At 46.0% G+C, this 20,488-nt stretch overlaps 1 protein-coding gene across 8 annotated transcripts in view; it reads left to right on the top strand.

Annotated features, from left to right (window-relative positions):
• LOC109886558 (nephronectin-like) overlaps positions 1 to 20,488 on the top strand; it is a 69,436-nt gene that overhangs the window by 19,948 nt on the left and 29,000 nt on the right. For 3 of the 8 annotated variants that reach the window (XM_031815034.1, XM_031815036.1, XM_031815037.1), the window contains 2 exons: positions 4,808 to 4,906; positions 12,938 to 13,057. The exons of 2 other annotated variants lie outside the window; for them this stretch is intronic. In XM_031815034.1, coding sequence (XP_031670894.1) covers positions 4,808 to 4,906; positions 12,938 to 13,057 — 219 coding nt within the window. The remainder of the gene's footprint in view (positions 1 to 4,807; positions 4,907 to 12,937; positions 13,058 to 20,488) is intronic. 3 more of the 8 variants (XM_031815039.1, XM_031815038.1, XM_031815040.1) reach the window with 1 other exon arrangement.

Below are 20,488 nucleotides of genomic sequence, written 5' to 3'. Positions count from 1 at the left end.
TAACTCAGAGAGCAGGCTGAAAACGCAATGCAACGAGTAGTCCGTTGAGAGTTACCACACAGTGAGTGAGTGAGTGAGTGAGTGAGTGAGTGAGTGAGTGAGTGAGTGAGTGAGTGAGTGAGTGAGTGAGTGAGTGAGAGTGCTTGCGCGTGTGTGTGTGTGTGCGTGTGTCTGTGTCTGTGCCTCTATATTGAATTGAATGACCCCCTCAGTCAGGGTTAGTTTCAGGTAAATCCAAGTGGCTTGAAACTACTTGTGGAATTCACGCCTTAAGACAGGAATGGGATAGCATGTAATTAAAAACAAGAAGGGAGAGAGAGAGAGAGAGAGAGAGGGCGAGAGAGAGGGTGCGAGAGAGAAGGGGGGAGAGGGGGTTAAAATCCTTTCCGGAATGTAGAAATGAGTCATCGTACATGTCTCAGGCTAAGGTGGCCCATGGCAGGTTGGCTGAACTTTGATGTAGTCGCTAGAAAAAGAATCAAACATGGGTCATGTTCGTTAGTAACCAAAGGAAGAGAACAGACTCAAACTGGGAGGGACTACTTAAACAGGTCCAATAAAAAACATTACATTTTAGTTTTCAGCTGCAAAATGTTTTAAAACATTTTCCGTTGCATGCTCTAATGAACACCTCTGACTTCCTTACTTCGACTAGGGCGGACGTTGCTCTAATGAACACCTCTGACTTCCTTACTTCGACTAGGGCGGACGTTGCTCTAATGAACACCTCTGACTTCCTTACTTCCACTAGGGCGGACGTTGCTCTAATGAACACCTCTGACTTCCTTACTTCGACTAGGGCGGACGTTGCTCTTTTATCAATTTACTAATAATAATTAGACTTGTCTGACAAACTACCATTTAAAAATATTAAAATGCTGAAGTGTGCATGGAACTCAGTTGGCAGAGCAGTGCTGTAGACAAGCACTTGGCTTTGACATCTGGTGTGACTGACTGAAGAGCTCATTAAAGGGGCAATCTGGGGATTTTTCAAGTGATCGATCATTTAGAGATAATGTATGTCTAATATGTCTAATATATTTAACCTTCAGCAGGAATCATTCCACGTCGCCTTAGAAACATCATTAATTATTCAAAACCTAAAGATTGGATTTATTTTCTCCATTCAAAGTAGTGATTTGCTGTTTAACTGCTGATTTGCCTTTCTAATGTCAGTCGAAGACTCGCTGTGAATGTTCATTTTCCTTTATGCCGATACTTGATTGATCTATCTATCTATCTTATGTTTAATTCATGTTCGGTTAGACACCCACTTAGAACTGTAATGGTTTAAATAGTGATGTGGCAGAAACACAGAAACATGTTTACAAGCAGTAGTTACAAGTATAACACAAAGGATACATGCACACACACACACACACACACACACACACACACACACACACACACACACACACACACACACACACACACACACACACACACACACACACACACACACACACACACACACACACACACACACACACACACACACACACACACACACACACACACACACACACACACACACAGTGCAGTGCAGTAAGGTGCATGCTTGGGGCTAGGCATTCTGCTTCCACAATAACTGAGTGGAGAGCACAGAGGAATGATCCTCAAGGCACTGTGATTAACAACAGTGTTAAAGCACCACAACACAGCAGATGTTTGTGACAGCGACAAGAGGGACCATAGAGGTGATCGTTGAGGAGAATTCACTCTCCCTCTTACTTTAAAGTCTCTCTGTCTAGAATCCAGCTTGGTTAGGAACATGTCATTATGTCGCTCTTTCTTCCTGTACCACTGTAATGGCTAGACCAATGTATACCCATAATCTATTCATATTAGTGAGCAATTATTCCAGCAACTTAGTGTTGGGATTAGAGGTATTACAATTATACATTGTACATTGCTATTAATTCCGTGTCATTGATCAAACATCCCCTGCAATAACACCAAATGTTCAAAATGTTTCGCTCTATCACAATTACTGATCAAAACCGTGTCCAGCTTGTTTTCAAATGTTAATGCTTTTATGTATTTACTTTCTGTAGTTCAAACAATGGATTTACCAATCGCAGATTGCCCCTTTAACAGAATGACATCTGGTCATGGTGGGGCCATGGTGTCGGGGCCAGATGGGTACTGATGCTGTACCACACCAAATCAAACCCATTACCAAGATAATCCAGTTAGCACTGAGACGACGTGCCAGACACACTCCCGCAGATCAAAATCCCTTTAATAAGATGATTATTTTCTACGGGAGGTTTCAATTAAACCCTTGTCTCCCACTGTTTAGATGCCATTAAAAGGTCCTGTGAGGGAGCGAGCGCCATGTAACCGTTTCAGACATCAGAAAGAAAAATATCTGTAATCGAGTTGTACAATTATGAGACCTCCTCTCTCCATTTATTTTGCTCTCTGTCTCTCTCTCTCTCTACATTTCTCTCTTTATTTATCTCTTTCCCTCTCTTTTCTCCCCCTTCCCCCTACATTTCTCTCTCGTATACGTGTCAGCGAACCAGCGGCGGTGGCATCTCTCCAAATATTATGCTTCACGTACCTCAAGTTGAGTACCGCTCGGCCTTCATGTCATCCTAAGCGCTATCTATTCTGAGAGCGTTAGCTAATATAAGGTTTGGAAGTAGCCTTAAACCTCTGTAGTTAGTTGATAGTTAGTTGATAGATAGTTAGCACGCGCTGACACTCCATCTAGATATCTATCTATTTTAGTGACACTCCATCTAGATATCTATCTATTTTAGTGACCATCTAGATATCTATTTTTTATTTTAGTAGACACTCTCATCTAGATATCTATCTGTTTTAGTAGACACTATCTAGATATCTATCTGTTTTAGTAGACTCTATCTAGATATCTATCTGTTTTAGTAGACACTATCTAGATATCTATCTGTTTTAGTAGACACTATCTAGATATCTATCTGTTTTAGTAGACACTATCTAGATATCTATCTGTTTTAGTAGACACTCCATCTAGATATCTATCTGTTTTAGTAGACACTATCTAGATAGCTATCTGTTTTAGTAGACACTATCTAGATATCTATCTGTTTTAGTAGACACTATCTAGATATCTATCTGTTTTAGTAGACACTATCTAGATATCTATCTGTTTTAGTAGACACTATCTAGATATCTATCTGTTTTAGTAGACACTCTATCTAGATATCTATCTGTTTTAGTAGACACTCCATCTAGATATCTATCTGTTTTAGTAGACACTCTATCTAGATATCTATCTGTTTTAGTAGACACTCTATCTAGATATCTATCTGTTTTAGTAGACACTCCATCTAGATATCTATCTGTTTTAGTAGACACTCTATCTAGATATCTATCTGTTTTAGTAGACACACTATCTAGATATCTATCTGTTTTAGTAGACACTCCATCTAGATATCTATCTGTTTTAGTAGACACTCTATCTAGATATCTATCTGTTTTAGTAGACACTATCTAGATATCTATCTGTTTTAGTAGACACTCCATCTAGATATCTATCTGTTTTAGTAGACACTCTATCTAGATATCTATCTGTTTTAGTAGACACTCTATCTAGATATCTATCTGTTTTAGTAGACACTCTATCTAGATATCTATCTGTTTTAGTAGACACTCTATCTAGATATCTATCTGTTTTAGTAGACACTATCTAGATATCTATCTGTTTTAGTAGACACTATCTAGATATCTATCTGTTTTAGTAGACACTATCTAGATATCTATCTGTTTTAGTAGACACTATCTAGATATCTATCTGTTTTAGTAGACACTCCATCTAGATATCTATCTGTTTTAGTAGACACTCTATCTAGATATCTATCTGTTTTAGTAGACACTATCTAGATATCTATTTTTTTATTTTAGTAGACGCTCTCATCTAGAGCGACTTGCAGTAGCGAGCGCGTACATTTTCATACTTTTGATTCGTACTGGTGCCCCGTGGGAATCGAACCCACAACGCTGGCGTTGCAAGCAGCATGCTCTACCAACTGAGCGCCATTCTCTGTCTCCGTCTGCCTCTCTATGTCTCTTTCTCTCTGTTTAGTTGGGGTGATATTTGTAAAGTTGAAAGTCAAACACTGCAGCTGCCACAGGATTACAAAGGATACTTTACATGTCATCATATGATTAGCCTTGTGTCACCCAGGTCTTTGCATTGTTCAATTACCATTCTCCTCCACCCTTATCAAGGTCACCTAATGGTCAGTAGGCAGGCAGGCAGGCAGGCAGGCCGGAAGACAGGAAGACAGGCAGGCAGGCAGGAAGACAGGCAGGCAGACAGACAGGCAGGCAGACAAGAGGCTCTGGACTGGACGAAGTTGGCAAGGAAGTAGTTAGACCAGGTGGTTCAGCCTGATTCAATCAGGTAGTCACTACTCTCTCAATAGCACACACACACACACACACACATACACACACACACACACTCTGAAGTCCAGATATACAGTTGGAGGGTCAGACTGACTGATTACTCTCTCTGACTCCGAGACGTTGTCTCATGTCATTGCTGACGCAAAGGAATGCTGGAGGGAGGAGGAGAAGAAGGAGAAACAGGCTCTCTCTCCTTCTCTCTCTTTTTTGGTGTGAATCTAGTCTGCAAATGTGTAATCCTCTTTGCTGCATAATGTCGTTCTTGCTCTCCAGGAATGCAGTCGTGGTCAGAGGTGTACTAATCCCAGAGTGTGTGTGCGTGGGTGTTTTTCCCATCGGCGGCGAGCTCTCACTCTCTCTCCTTGTGGTGTGCTGTTTTGTCTCCCCCTTCCCTCCCCTATATAAGAAGAGGAACTGGACTATGTAACCCCCCTAACATGGGACAGTCACCCCCCTATCTTTCTTCCTGTGGACCACCAGCCTCCAGCAGGGGTGTTGATGGAGGGTGAGATAAACTGTGGAATGTGAGGTGGTGAAGGGTGCCCCCCCGCTCCCTGCCACACCCAGCACCCACTGTATGCCCCACATGCATGGCTCAGTCCTCTATGGCTTGGGCTGAGTGAGAATGAATGTCTCCTCCTCTTTTCTTCCTCTCCTTCCCTCCTCCTTCTAGGAGAGCCGATACCAGAGCCTGGCCTGGCAGCAGGTATGGCAGAGCGAACGCCAAGCATGCCATGATGCCATGATGCCAATATGCCACACCACTCTGTGCCTCTTTGCACTTAAACCCTGTTTCTATTCTGGACTCCTATTCCAGCATCTCGGTTTCCTGTCTTTATTTGAATCTCTCTCTCTCTTCATCCCTCTCTCTCTCTGTTCTCCTTTAGCCCTCTGAAGCAGTGGCCTTTTCCTTCATCAATCAGCACTGAAAGCTGCTGTGCTATTCCCAATTTCTTCCTCTGTTTTTGTTTTTCGTTCTTCTCCTCCCCCCACCTTCTCTTAATTTTCCTGAAATTCCGACAGCTCGGAAGGGGAACCATCACATACATGGGTTCTCATGGTTTCTCAGCCACCTTAGAACAATAGACCACTCTGTCTGTCCGGCGTTATCGTGTTGTTTTATTTCAAGACCTGCATGTTCTTGACCAAAGAGCACCCTGGGTAATCTGTTAGCAAGTGATAGTGGCGTGTCAGAAATGCACCGCCGACGCATACCTTGAAGCAGTCCACCCAATAAATCACTTGGTCTACTCTCTCCTTCTCCTCTCTCTATTTATCTGTATCTCTCTCTCTCTATGTCTCTCTCTTGCTCTCTCTCTCTCTATGTCTGGGGTGGCAGCTAGCCTAGTGGTTAGAGTGTTAGGCCAGTAACCGAAAGGTTGCTGGATCGAATCCCCGAGCTTTCAAGGTTAAAATCTGTAGTTCTGCCCCTGAACAAGGCAGTTAACCCACTGTTCCTAGGCTGTCATTTTAAATAAGAATTAGTTCTTAACTGACTTGCCTGGTTAAATAAAATGTCTCTCTCTTTTTCTCCCTCTCTTGCTGCATCACGACAATTCATTGACAGTAAATAGTAATATCTCAGTGAAGGGTTCAACTCCAGAGACACATACAATAGACTCCCAAGACCTTGTCAAGTGGTGGTTCTATCTCTCCTATCTGTCAGTCCTATCTGCTATCTCCTCTCTCATCTGCTCTCTGTCTCTCGTTCGTTATCTCCTCCCGTCTCCCTCTATCTTGTCTATCTTCCAACAGGGAGCAGACTCAGCCAGGCTGTGTATGTCATTTGGCTGCGCTAGTTGCTGCTCGGCGCTTGTGCTGTTTGAGAACGTGACCCATTCCTTTCCCATCATCCTCTTCATTTACATTTTCAAGCTGTTTTCAGTTGTCACTGCCTGGGCAAGTGAATACCTCTCTCTCTCTCTCTGTCTCTCTCTCTCTCTCTCTCTCTCTCTCTCTCTCTCTCTCTGTCTCTCTCTCTCTCTCTCTCTCTCTCTGTCTCTCTGTCTCTCTCTCTCTCTCTCTGTCTCTCTCTCTCTCTCTCTCTCTCTCTCTCTGTCTCTCTCTGTCTCTCTCTCTCTCTCTCTCTGTCTCTCTGTCTCTGTCTCTCTCTCTCTCTCTCTGTCTCTCTCTCTCTCTCTCTCTCTCTCTCTCTCTCTCCTCTCTCTCTGTCTCTCTGTCTCTCTCTCTCTCTCTCTGTCTCTCTGTCTCTCTCTCTCTCTCTCTCTGTCTCTCTGTCTCTGTCTCTCTCTCTCTCTCTCTGTCTCTCTCTCTCTCTCTCTCTCTCTCTCTCTCTCTCTCTCTCTCTCTCTCTCTCTCTCTGTCTCTCTGTCTCTCTCTCTCTCTCTCTCTCTCCTCTCTCTCTCTCTCTGTCTCTCTGTCTCTCTGTCTCTCTCTCTCTCTCTCTCTCTCTCTCTCTCTCTCTCTCTCTCTCTCTCCTCTCTCTCTCTCTCTCAATGGACAATGTTTTTTATGTTTCTTTGCCTTTTACCCATGTCTCTCTCCACAGCAGCTCTTATTAATGATGAAGGCAGAGCTCCGGCAGACAAAGCAGGAGTGACAGTGGGAGAAATGGCTGACAAATACCAGCTCCAGGGTTCTGTGGTGTGTGTATATATGTGTGCGTGTGTGCGTGAATACTGAACTGTCAGGGAGGGTAGTGGCCAAATGAAAGGTGACAATAAAAAAACAGGGATGTCGACCAAAATAGCAGACAGGGTGAGATGTCTTGGAGGTGTTGTCGCTAGTCGAGAGGGCATTTTGTCATGTTTGTGTGTTTGGCCATGTTGCTGAGGAGATGCTAATGATAGTCAGCGACAATCCCTGTATGTCAGTAGTGACAGTGCTAATGATGCTAACAAGACTGTGTTGAAGTGTTGGGAATTGTTCTTTGACCTTGAAACAAGTTTGAGTTACGCTTGGAAGTTAATGATAAAAAGGATTAGGATTTTTACAACACATGTTAAACACCCAATATATCCAGTGTGGTTATCGCCCAATGGAAATCTCAATGACATTGTTTTCGTATCACTCCATTCTACGTATGAATTCACTGTTTGATGATAAAGAACAACGACAGGTGCTAATGATTGTCTCTCCAAAGTTACTCCACAAGGAGAGGCATAGTCTTTCTGTTTATAATACAAATGACCAAGTAATTGTGCCTGGATTATTAATCTCAGAGCTGAAATGGCCACTTTAGGTTCTCATTCTGTCAACGATTTCTAGTTGAATGTCTTGGTGGGAGTCGATATTTAATATGATGACTTTGTCGTGACAGCTCCAGATGCGCCATCTCTTCTCGTTTAGTACTCAAGGGTATCAAGTGTAGGAGATGAAACACACATACACAGATTTTACAGAGATTTGTTCATAATTCACTATGTTGTATATAAACTGTAACAGATTCATTTGCTTGTGGGGTAAAGTAATTATTCAGCATTTAGTACAATAAAAACTACTTATGAATGTGTTTTATTTACTAAAATCTTAATGTTTTATATAAACCACTGACACCAATAGAGAATCTTCTCTTAGAAACCAATAGAGAAGCTTCTCTTAGAAACCAATAGAGAAGCTACTCTTAGAAACCAATAGAGAAGCTTCTCTTAGAAACCAATAGAGAAGCTACTCTTAGAAACCAATAGAGAAGCTTCTTAGAAACCAATAGAGAAGCTTCTCTTAGAAACCAATAGAGAAGCTTTTCTTAGAAACCAATAGAGAAGCTTCTTAGAAACCAATAGAGAAGCTTCTCTTAGAAACCAATATAGAAGCTACTCTTAGAAACCAATAGAGAAGCTTTTCTTAGAAACCAATAGAGAAGCTTTTCTTAGAAACCAATATAGAAGCTACTCTTAGAAACCAATAGAGAAGCTTTTCTTAGAAACCAATAGAGAAGCTTTTCTTAGAAACCAATAGAGAAGCTTCTCTTAGAAACCAATATAGAAGCTACTCTTAGAAACCAATATAGAAGCTACTCTTAGAAACCAATAGAGAAGCTACTCTTAGAAACCTATAGAGAAGCTTATCTTAGTTGTTTTGTGTGAATTAGTGCTATTGGACAATTGGAAGTCAAAACTAGTACGCCACAGTGTTCTATTCTAATCCGTCCCCAACCCGTTCTGTCAGACTGTAGTCATCCCTTAACATTTACTGTATTCTAGTACGCCACAGTGTTCTATTCTAATCCGTCCCCAACCCGTTCTGTCAGACTGTCAGTCATCCCTTAACATTTACTGTATTCTAGTACGCCACAGTGTTCTATTCTAATCTGTCCCCAACCCGTTCTGTCAGACTGTCAGTCATCCCTTAACATTTAATGTATTCTAGTACGCCACAGTGTTCTATTCTAATCCGTTCTGTCAGACTGTCAGTCATCCCTTAACATTTACTGTATTCTAGTACGCCACAGTGTTCTATTCTAATCCGTCCCCAACCCGTTCTGTCAGACTGTCAGTCATCCCTTAACATTTACTGTATTCTAGTACGCCACAGTGTTCTATTCTAATCCGTTCTGTCAGACTGTCAGTCATCCCTTAACATTTACTGTATTCTAGTACGCCACAGTGTTCTATTCTAATCCGTCCCCAACCCGTTCTGTCAGACTGTCAGTCATCCCTTAACATTTACTGTATTCTAGTACGCCACAGTGTTCTATTCTAATCCGTCCCCAACCCGTTCTGTCAGACTGTCAGTCATCCCTTAACATTTACTGTATTCTAGTACGCCACAGTGTTCTATTCTAATCCGTTCTGTCAGACTGTCAGTCATCCCTTAACATTTACTGTATTCTAGTACGCCACAGTGTTCTATTCTAATCCGTTCTGTCAGACTGTCAGTCATCCCTTAACATTTACTGTATTCTAGTACGCCACAGTGTTCTATTCTAATCCGTCCCCAACCCGTTCTGTCAGACTGTCAGTCATCCCTTAACATTTACTGTATTCTAGTACGCCACAGTGTTCTATTCTAATCCGTCCCCAACCCGTTCTGTCAGACTGTCAGTCATCCCTTAACATTTACTGTATTCTAGTACGCCACAGTGTTCTATTCTAATCCGTTCTGTCAGACTGTCAGTCATCCCTTAACATTTACTGTATTCTAGTACGCCACAGTGTTCTATTCTAATCCGTTCTGTCAGACTGTCAGTCATCCCTTAACATTTACTGTATTCTAGTACGCCACAGTGTTCTATTCTAATCCGTCCCCAACCCGTTCTGTCAGACTGTCAGTCATCCCTTAACATTTACTGTATTCTAGTACGCCACAGTGTTCTATTCTAATCCGTTCTGTCAGACTGTCAGTCATCCCTTAACATTTACTGTATTCTAGTACGCCACAGTGTTCTATTCTAATCCGTTCTGTCAGACTGTCAGTCATCCCTTAACATTTACTGTATTCTAGTACGCCACAGTGTTCTATTCTAATCCGTTCTGTCAGACTGTCAGTCATCCCTTAACATTTACTGTATTCTAGTACGCCACAGTGTTCTATTCTAATCCGTCCCCAACCCGTTCTGTCAGACTGTCAGTCATCCCTTAACATTTACTGTATTCTAGTACGCCACAGTGTTCTATTCTAATCCGTTCTGTCAGACTGTCAGTCATCCCTTAACATTTACTGTATTCTAGTACGCCACAGTGTTCTATTCTAATCCGTTCTGTCAGACTGTCAGTCATCCCTTAACATTTACTGTATTCTAGTACGCCACAGTGTTCTATTCTAATCCGTCCCCAACCCGTTCTGTCAGACTGTCAGTCATCCCTTAACATTTACTGTATTCTAGTACGCCACAGTGTTCTATTCTAATCCGTTCTGTCAGACTGTCAGTCATCCCTTAACATTTACTGCATTGGAAATTGACTTAAGCCCAATGGCACAGCGGAGGATTTAAACAGACCGTTTCTCCCCTACCACCAATCACGGTGCTGACATGGCCTTAGCGGGCTAGCCAATTCACATTAATACCGTGGTATACGACCAAGGTACATGACCGAGGTACACTCCAGTCCTCGTCCCATTCATCTATTTAAATCTGTAGCATCTGTCCGATACAGACGGGCATGCCAGCGCCCAAAGCACCCAAAGAATGCATTCCCATTCCGCGCGTTGCCCCAGAGCTAAAGATGGCGCCGTGCATGGTTTTACTCTGAAGTGGGCCAGGCTTTTAAAACGACCGGCCATCATGTACAGCTGTGATGGAGATCTATTGACATGGCATGCCTCAATTAGACATGGAAGGGGTGGGTGTAACTCAGATAGATGTTGTTCTAATGTTGTTGGGACGGTGTGGGGGTGTGTGTGTGAGTGTGTGTGCGTATACAGTATGTGTGTCACTCCCCTCCTTACGCACACACACACTTAAAGGGACACTTCTGGATTTGGGGAATGATGCATTGTATCTATTTCCCCAGATGAACATGAACACGTGGATACTATTTGTATGTCTCTGTGTCCAGCATGAAGGAAGTTAGAGGTAGCTTCGCGAGCCCATGCTAACTTCCCCAGCCCAATGACTGACTGGAAGTCTCTGGGTATCTGCTAGCATGCTAGTAGTTCACCGGACTCTGGGAAAGTAGATAAAGGGCCTCATTGCCAAAATCCTGAAGTATCCTTTTTAGCACTCCTGGTGGTCCCTGTTCTCCCAAGGGACCCTACTTCCAAGCACACTTCAAAAGGTGTCCACTCCAGGTGCAGTACATTAACAAAAAATTTAACCCCTTGAATTTTTCAACCGTGGAAATCAGTACTCTTATGGAACACTTACTTAACCCCACTGTTGGTGTCTGTGTTTCAGACCAATGTAAAGATATGACTTGAGTTAGTGTCTGTGTTTCAGACCAATGTAAATATAATGACTTGAGTTAGTGTCTGTGCGTTTCAGACCAATGTAAAGATAATGACTTGAGTTAGTGTCTGTGTTTCAGACCAATGTAAATATAATGACTTGAGTTAGTGTCTGTGCGTTTCCGACCAATGTAAAGATAATGACTTGAGTTAGTGTCTGTGTTTCAGACCAATGTAAATATAATGACTTGAGTTAGTGTCTGTGCGTTTCAGACCAATGTAAAGATAATGACTTGAGTTAGTGTCTGTGTTTCAGACCAATGTAAAGATAATGACTTGAGTTAGTGTCTGTGTTTCAGACCAATGTAAATATAATGACTTGAGTTAGTGTCTGTGTGTTTCAGACCAATGTAAAGATAATGACTTGAGTTGGTGTCTGTGTGTTTCAGACCAATGTAAATATAATGACTTGAGTTAGTGTCTGTGTGTTTCAGACCAATGTAAAGATAATGACTTGAGTTAGTGTCTGTGTGTTTCAGACCAATGTAAAGATAATGACTTGAGTTTGTGTCTGTGTGTTTCAGACCAATGTAAAGATAATGACTTGAGTTAGTGTCTGTGTTTCAGACCAATGTAAAGATAATGACTTGAGTTATTGTCTGTGTTTCAGACCAATGTAAAGATAATGACTTGAGTTAGTGTCTATGTGTTTCCGACCAATGTAAAGATAATGACTTGAGTTTTTCTCAGCAGTATTTGACAGGTGTTGAGCCTCGGGTACATTCTCTTCTTTCTGAGCTCACACAGCGTGTAACCTTAACAAGGGATAGTTTTCTAATAATATCTGCATAGACTGGTAGGGGGGGTAGGGGTGGGGGGTGGAGCTCCAGACATTTACGGTCACAAAAGAAACACCCTGAAATCAGCGATGGAGTTGTCAAGGCGATACACAACAGTAATGTCACCATCGGTATGAACTTTAAAAGGTTACGCACGAGGAAGCGATTTGTTTTTACCATTTGCAGCATGTAATAAGCAGCTTGGTCAGTTGGAACAGCTGTTAACTGTGTCTTCCTGTGAAAAGAGGAGGAGAGGAGGAAGGTAGCGGCCGGGCTTGTCTGAACATGGAAACACTTCACTTCCTTTAGGCACTTACCTGAGACTGGGCCCCACCCTCCACACCCCACTCCCTCCCATATACTCCATACAAATGATGTGCTGGGCTTGACCCAGATTGACCCTATGCCCTTTGATCTCTCGCTCTCTCTCTCTCTCGTCTCTCATCCCTCTCTCCTGCTATCTCTATCCCCCCTTCTCTCTCACCTTCTCATCCCTCTCTCATCCCCCATCTCCCTCTCTCTCTCTCCTCCATCTCTCTCTCTCTCTCTCTCTCTCTCTCTCTCTCTCTCTCTCTCTCTCTCTCTCTCTCTCTCTCTCTCTCCCTACCTCCAGACACAAAATAAGTGTGGGCTGAAGAAGCCTATCTCCCACTTTTCCTCTCTTTCTCCTTCCTCTCCGTCCCCCACGCTACCTCCTTCTGATTCCTCCCTTTCTCCTCCCTCCCTTTCTCCTCCCTCCCTTTCTCCTCTCTCTCTTTCTCCTCCCTCCCTTTCTACTTCCTCTCCGTCCCCCACACTACCTCCTTCTGATTCCTCCCATTCTTCTCCCTCCCTTTCTCCTCCCTCTCTTTCTCCTTCCTCTCCGTCCCCCACGCTACCTCCTTCTGAATCCTCTCTTTCTCTCCCTCCAGACCTGAACGAGTGTGGTCTGAAGCCCCGGCCGTGCAAACACAGGTGCATGAACACATACGGCAGCTACAAGTGCTACTGCCTCAATGGCTATATGCTGATGCCTGACGGGACATGTGGAAGTGAGTGGAATGTCACATGACGTGGGTCTGTGTGGTGTGAACAGTGTGACGGTCTGTTCCTCTTCTCTTCGTTGACTCTGTTTGTATTTCTCTGTCTGTCAGTCTGTTGTCTCTTCATTTTTTCCTCTCTGTCTCTCTCACTCTCTCTCTCGCTTCCTCTCCCTCACCTCAAATGTATTCACTCTTTAAAGCCATTAGAGTACTGTGCTCTCTCTCCAATTATGAAGTCCATTTTCACATCCGCGATTAGACCTTTGACCACACTACGGTCTCTCCTGCTATGATAAAATGTTCAGGGAAAAAAAGTCAACATCCCATTCTATCCACTCACCGTTACCGCTACAGGCAGGCTCTGGGGAGCCAACCCTAGTATGCATCCTAAATGGCTATAGGCCATGGTCAAAAGTAGTGCACTGTATAAAGAATAGAGTGCCGTTTGGGACGTACCCCCAGTCAAATATGAAGTAGACGTGGACTTTAACCGTTGTATATAAAATGGGACTGTTATTGCTTAGCCCTAAAGGTTTTCTGACTCCTCCTGTAGAGGGGATAGTGTCTGTGCCCTCCAGTAACCGCTGATATTTTATTTCTCCTTTCCTTGCACCTGTTGCAACCACACGATCTCATGGATAACCTTATAAAAGTGTGAAAGTGCTCACTTAAGTGTTCCTTTGATGAAAAGCAGTAATGATATCGCCCCGACTTCAATGATATCGCCCCGACTTCAATGATATCGCCCCGACTTCAATGATATCGCCCCGACTTCAATGATATCGCCCCGACTTCAATGATATCGCCCCGACTTCAATGATATCGCCCCGACTTCAATGATATCGCCCCGACTTCAATGTGGAGGCCCCCTCTTTGAGCGGTAAGGTTCTTTTGCTTTTCTGATTTGATTCGGGCAGCGGCAGAATTATTTACTACTTTTACCCACCAGGAACAAAAACCACAAGATACCCGTGGAGGTATAACATCAGAATATCCATGTGTGTTCTATCTACATATGTCGCGTGTACAAAACACTAAGAACACGTTCCAAATTGCGTTGCCATCAGAACATCCTCGATTCCTCGAGGCCTGGACTCTGCAAGGTGTCCAAAGGATTCCTCAAGGATGCTGGCCCATGTGGACTCTGCAAGGTGTCCAAAGGATTCCTCAAGGATGCTGGCCCATGTGGACTCTGCAAGGTGTCCAAAGGATTCCTCAAGGATGCTGGCCCATGTTGACTCTGCAAGGTGTCCAAAGGATTCCTCAAGGATGCTGGCCCATGTGGACTCTGCAAGGTTTCCAAAGGATTCCTCAAGGATGCTGGCCCATGTGGACTCTGCAAGGTGTCCAAAGGATTCCTCAAGGATGCTGGCCCATGTGGACTCTGCAAGGTGTCCAAAGGATTCCTCAAGGATGCTGGCCCATGTGGACTCTGCAAGGTTTCCAAAGGATTCCTCAAGGATGCTGGCCCAGGTGGACTCTGCAAGGTGTCCAAAGGATTCCTCAAGGATGCTGGCCCATGTGGACTCTGCAAGGTGTCCAAAGGATTCCTCAAGGATGCTGGCCCATGTGGACTCTGCAAGGTGTCCAAAGGATTCCTCAAGGATGCTGGCCCATGTGGACTCTGCAAGGTGTCCAAAGGATTCCACAAGGATGCTGGCCCATGTGACTCACAGGAGTGTCAAGTTGGCTGGATGGCTTTTGGGCGGCGGGCAATTCTTGATACACACGGGAAACGATTAAAAGTGTTAAAGATACTTCTTGAACCTTTCTCCTCCCCATCATCTACACTGATTGAAGTGGATTTAATCGATAAGGGATCATAGCTTTCACCTGGTCATGGAAAGAGCAGGTGTTCATAATGTTTTGTCCACACAGTTGGTAGTTATGTATTTTTTTTAGGATCTTCCTCTCTCTTTCTCCTCTTCCTCCTCCTCGTCTTTGATCAACAGGCTACTCTAACGTTTTATCAGCCTGGCCTGCGTCCCTCCTCTCCTTCCTCCTCCTCCTCGTCTTTGATCAACAGGCTACTCTAACGTTTTATCAGCCTGGCCTGCGTCCCTCCTCTCCTTCCTCCTCCTCCTCGTCTTTGATCAACAGGCTACTCTAACGTTTTATCAGCCTGGCCTGCGTCCCTCCTCTCCTTCCTCCTCCTCCTCGTCTTTGATCAACAGGCTACTCTAACGTTTTATCAGCCTGGCCTGCGTCCCTCCTCTCCTTCCTCCTCGTCTTTGATCAACAGGCTACTCTAACGTTTTATCAGCCTGGCCTGCGTCCCTCCTCTCCTTCTCCTCCTCGTCTTTGATCAACAGGCTACTCTAACGTTTTTCAGCCTGGCCTGCGTCCCTCCTCTCCTTCCTCCTCCTCCGTCTTTGATCAACAGGCTACTCTAACATTTTATCAGCCTGGCCTGCGTCCCTCCTCTCCTTCCTCCTCCTCCTCGTCTTGATCAACAGGCTACTCTAACGTTTTATCAGCCTGGCCTGAGTCCCTCCTCTCCTTCCTCCTCCTCCTCGTCTTGATCAACAGGCTACTCTAACGTTTTATCAGCCTGGCCTGCGTCCCTCTCTCCTTCCTCCTCGTCTTTGATCAACAGGCTACTCTAACGTTTTATCAGCCTGGCCTGCGTCCCTCCTCTCCTTCCTCCTCGTCTTTGATCAACAGGCTACTCTAACATTTTATCAGCCTGGCCTGCGTCCCTCCTCTCCTTCCTCCTCCTCGTCTTTGATCAACAGGCTACTCTAACGTTTTATCAGCCTGGCCTGAGTCCCTCCTCTCCTTCCTCCTCCTCCTCGTCTTTGATCAACAGGCTACTCTAACGTTTTATCAGCCTGGCCTGCGTCCCTCCTCTCCTTCCTCCTCGTCTTTGATCAACAGGCTACTCTAACGTTTTATCAGCCTGGCCTGCTTCCCTCCTCTCCTTCCTCCTCGTCTTTGATCAACAGGCTACTCTAACATTTTATCAGCCTGGCCTGCGTCCCTCCTCTCCTTCCTCCTCCTCGTCTTTGATCAACAGGCTACTCTAACGTTTTATCAGCCTGGCCTGAGTCCCTCCTCTCCTTCCTCCTCCTCCTCGTCTTTGATCAACAGGCTACTCTAACGTTTTATCAGCCTGGCCTGCGTCCCTCCTCTCCTTCCTCCTCCTCCTCGTCTTTGATCAACAGGCTACTCTAACGTTTTATCAGCCTGGCCTGCGTCCCTCCTCTCCTTCCTCCTCGTCTTTGATCAACAGGCTACTCTAACGTTTTATCAGCCTGGCCTGCTTCCCTCCTCTCCTTCCTCCTCGTCTTTGATCAACAGGCTACTCTAACATTTTATCAGCCTGGCCTGCGTCCCTCCTCTCCTTCCTCCTCCTCGTCTTTGATCAACAGGCTACTCTAACGTTTTATCAGCCTGGCCTGAGTCCCTCCTCTCCTTCCTCCTCCTCCTCGTCTTTGATCAACAGGCTACTCTAACGTTTTATCAGCCTGGCCTGCGTCCCTCCTCTCCTTCCTCCTCCTCCTCGTCTTTGATCAACAGGCTACTCTAACGTTTTATCAGCCTGGCCTGCGTCCCTCCTCTCCTTCCTCCTCCTCCTCGTCTTTGATCAACAGGCTACTCTAACGTTTTATCAGCCTGGCCTGCGTCCCTCCTCTCCTTCCTCCTCGTCTTTGATCAACAGGCTACTCTAACGTTTTATCAGCCTGGCCTGCTTCCCTCCTCCTTCCTCCTCGTCTTTGATCAACAGGCTACTCTAACATTTTATCAGCCTGGCCTGCGTCCCTCCTCTCCTTCCTCCTCCTGTCTTTGATCAACAGGCTACTCTAACGTTTTATCAGCCTGGCCTGAGTCCCTCCTCTCCTTCCTCCTCCTCCTCGTCTTTGATCAACAGGCTACTCTAACGTTTTATCAGCCTGGCCTGCGTCCCTCTCTCCTTCCTCCTCGTCTTTGATCAACCAGGCTACTCTAACGTTTTATCAGCCTGGCCTGCGTCCCTCCTCTCCTTCCTCCTCCTCCTCGTCTTTGATCAACAGGCTACTCTAACGTTTTATCAGCCTGGCCTGCGTCCCTCCTCTCCTTCCTCCTCGTCTTTGATCACAGGCTACTCTAACATTTTATCAGCCTGGCCTGCGTCCCCTCCTCTCCTTCCTCCTTCTCGTCTATGATCAACTAGCTACTCTAACGTTTTATCAGCCTGGCCTGAGTCCCTCCTCTCCTTCCTCCTCCTCCTCGTCTTTGATCAACAGGCTACTCTAACGTTTTATCAGCCTGGCCTGCGTCCCTCCTCTCCTTCCTCCTCGTCTTTGATCAACAGGCTACTCTAACGTTTTATCAGCATGGCCTGCGTCCCTCCTCTCCTTCCTCCTCCTCCTCGTCTTTGATCAACAGGCTACTCTAACATTTTATCAGCCTGGCCTGCGTCCCTCCTCTCCTTCCTCCTCCTCGTCTTTGATCAACAGGCTACTCTAACGTTTTATCAGCCTGGCCTGAGTCCCTCCTCTCCTTCCTCCTCCTCCTCGTCTTTGATCAACAGGCTACTCTAACGTTTTATCAGCCTGGCCTGCGTCCCTCCTCTCCTTCCTCCTCGTCTTTGATCAACAGGCTACTCTAACGTTTTATCAGCATGGCCTGCGTCCCTCCTCTCCTTCCTCCTCCTCCTCGTCTTTGATCAACAGGCTACTCTAACGTTTTATCAGCCTGGCTTGCGTCCCTCCTCTCCTTCCTCCTCCTCCTCGTCTTTGATCAACAGGCTACTCTAACGTTTTATCAGCCTGGCCTGCGTCCCTCCTCTCCTTCCTCCTCCTCCTCATCTTTGATCAACAGGCTACTCTAACGTTTTATCAGCCTGGCCTGCGTCCCTCCTCTCCTTCCTCCTCCTCCTCGTCTTTGATCAACAGGCTACTCTAACGTTTTATCAGCCTGGCCTGCGTCCCTCCTCTCCTTCCTCCTCGTCTTTGATCAACAGGCTACTCTAACGTTTTATCAGCCTGGCCTGCGTCCCTCCTCTCCTTCCTCCTCGTCTTTGATCAACAGGCTACTCTAACGTTTTATCAGCCTGGCCTCCGTCCCTCCTCTCCTTCCTCCTCGTCTTTGATCAACAGGCTACTCTAACGTTTTATCAGCCTGGCCTGCGTCCCTCCTCTCCTTCCTCCTCGTCTTTGATCAACAGGCTACTCTAACGTTTTATCAGCATGGCCTGCGTCCCTCCTCTCCTTCCTCCTCCTCCTCGTCTTTGATCAACAGGCTACTCTAACATTTTATCAGCCTGGCCTGCGTCCCTCCTCTCCTTCCTCCTCCTCGTCTTTGATCAACAGGCTACTCTAACGTTTTTATCAGCCTGGCCTGAGTCCCTCCTCTCCTTCCTCCTCCTCCTCGTCTTTGATCAACAGGCTACTCTAACGTTTTATCAGCCTGGCCTGCGTCCCTCCTCTCCTTCCTCCTCGTCTTTGATCAACAGGCTACTCTAACGTTTTATCAGCATGGCCTGCGTCCCTCCTCTCCTTCCTCCTCGTCTTTGATCAACAGGCTACTCTAACGTTTTATCAGCCTGGCCTGCTTCCCTCCTCTCCTTCCTCCTCGTCTTTGATCAACAGGCTACTCTAACATTTTATCAGCCTGGCCTGCGTCCCTCCTCTCCTTCCTCCTCCTCGTCTTTGATCAACAGGCTACTCTAACGTTTTATCAGCCTGGCCTGAGTCCCTCCTCTCCTTCCTCCTCCTCCTCGTCTTTGATCAACAGGCTACTCTAACGTTTTATCAGCCTGGCCTGCGTCCCTCCTCTCCTTCCTCCTCCTCCTCGTCTTTGATCAACAGGCTACTCTAACGTTTTATCAGCCTGGCCTGCGTCCCTCCTCTCCTTCCTCCTCGTCTTTGATCAACAGGCTACTCTAACGTTTTATCAGCCTGGCCTGCTTCCCTCCTCTCCTTCCTCCTCGTCTTTGATCAACAGGCTACTCTAACATTTTATCAGCCTGGCCTGCGTCCCTCCTCTCCTTCCTCCTCCTCGTCTTTGATCAACAGGCTACTCTAACGTTTTATCAGCCTGGCCTGAGTCCCTCCTCTCCTTCCTCCTCCTCCTCGTCTTTGATCAACAGGCTACTCTAACGTTTTATCAGCCTGGCCTGCGTCCCTCCTCTCCTTCCTCCTCGTCTTTGATCAACAGGCTACTCTAACGTTTTATCAGCCTGGCCTGCGTCCCTCCTCTCCTTCCTCCTCCTCCTCGTCTTTGATCAACAGGCTACTCTAACGTTTTATCAGCCTGGCCTGCGTCCCTCCTCTCCTTCCTCCTCGTCTTTGATCAACAGGCTACTCTAACGTTTTATCAGCCTGGCCTGCTTCCCTCCTCTCCTTCCTCCTCGTCTTTGATCAACAGGCTACTCTAACATTTTATCAGCCTGGCCTGCGTCCCTCCTCTCCTTCCTCCTCCTCGTCTTTGATCAACAGGCTACTCTAACGTTTTATCAGCCTGGCCTGAGTCCCTCCTCTCCTTCCTCCTCCTCCTCGTCTTTGATCAACAGGCTACTCTAACGTTTTATCAGCCTGGCCTGCGTCCCTCCTCTCCTTCCTCCTCGTCTTTGATCAACAGGCTACTCTAACGTTTTATCAGCCTGGCCTGCGTCCCTCCTCTCCTTCCTCCTCCTCCTCGTCTTTGATCAACAGGCTACTCTAACGTTTTATCAGCCTGGCCTGCGTCCCTCCTCTCCTTCCTCCTCGTCTTTGATCAACAGGCTACTCTAACGTTTTATCAGCCTGGCCTGCGTCCCTCCTCTCCTTCCTCCTCCTCGTCTTTGATCAACAGGCTACTCTAACGTTTTATCAGCCTGGCCTGCGTCCCTCCTCTCCTTCCTCCTCCTCGTCTTTGATCAACAGGCTACTCTAACATTTTATCAGCCTGGCCTGCGTCCCTCCTCTCCTTCCTCCTCCTCCTCGTCTTTGATCAACAGGATACTCTAACGTTTTATCAGCCTGGCCTGAGTCCCTCCTCTCCTTCCTCCTCCTCCTCGTCTTTGATCAACAGGCTACTCTAACGTTTTATCAGCCTGGCCTGCGTCCCTCCTCTCCTTCCTCCTCGTCTTTGATCAACAGGCTACTCTAACGTTTTATCAGCCTGGCCTGCGTCCCTCCTCTCCTTCCTCCTCGTCTTTGATCAACAGGCTACTCTAACATTTTATCAGCCTGGCCTGCGTCCCTCCTCTCCTTCCTCCTCCTCGTCTTTGATCAACAGGCTACTCTAACGTTTTATCAGCCTGGCCTGAGTCCCTCCTCTCCTTCCTCCTCCTCCTCGTCTTTGATCAACAGGCTACTCTAACGTTTTATCAGCCTGGCCTGCGTCCCTCCTCTCCTTCCTCCTCGTCTTTGATCAACAGGCTACTCTTAACGTTTTATCAGCCTGGCCTGCTTCCCTCCTCTCCTTCCTCCTCGTCTTTGATCAACAGGCTACTAACATTTTATCAGCCTGGCC

The sequence above is a fragment of the Oncorhynchus kisutch genome, unplaced genomic scaffold (genome assembly GCF_002021735.2).
Source record: "Oncorhynchus kisutch isolate 150728-3 unplaced genomic scaffold, Okis_V2 Okis07a-Okis12b_hom, whole genome shotgun sequence".
In the NCBI taxonomy this organism is placed as follows: Eukaryota; Metazoa; Chordata; class Actinopteri; order Salmoniformes; family Salmonidae; genus Oncorhynchus; species Oncorhynchus kisutch.
Note: the sequence above shows the minus strand (reverse complement) of the source record. Positions and strands in the feature narration are given on the sequence as shown.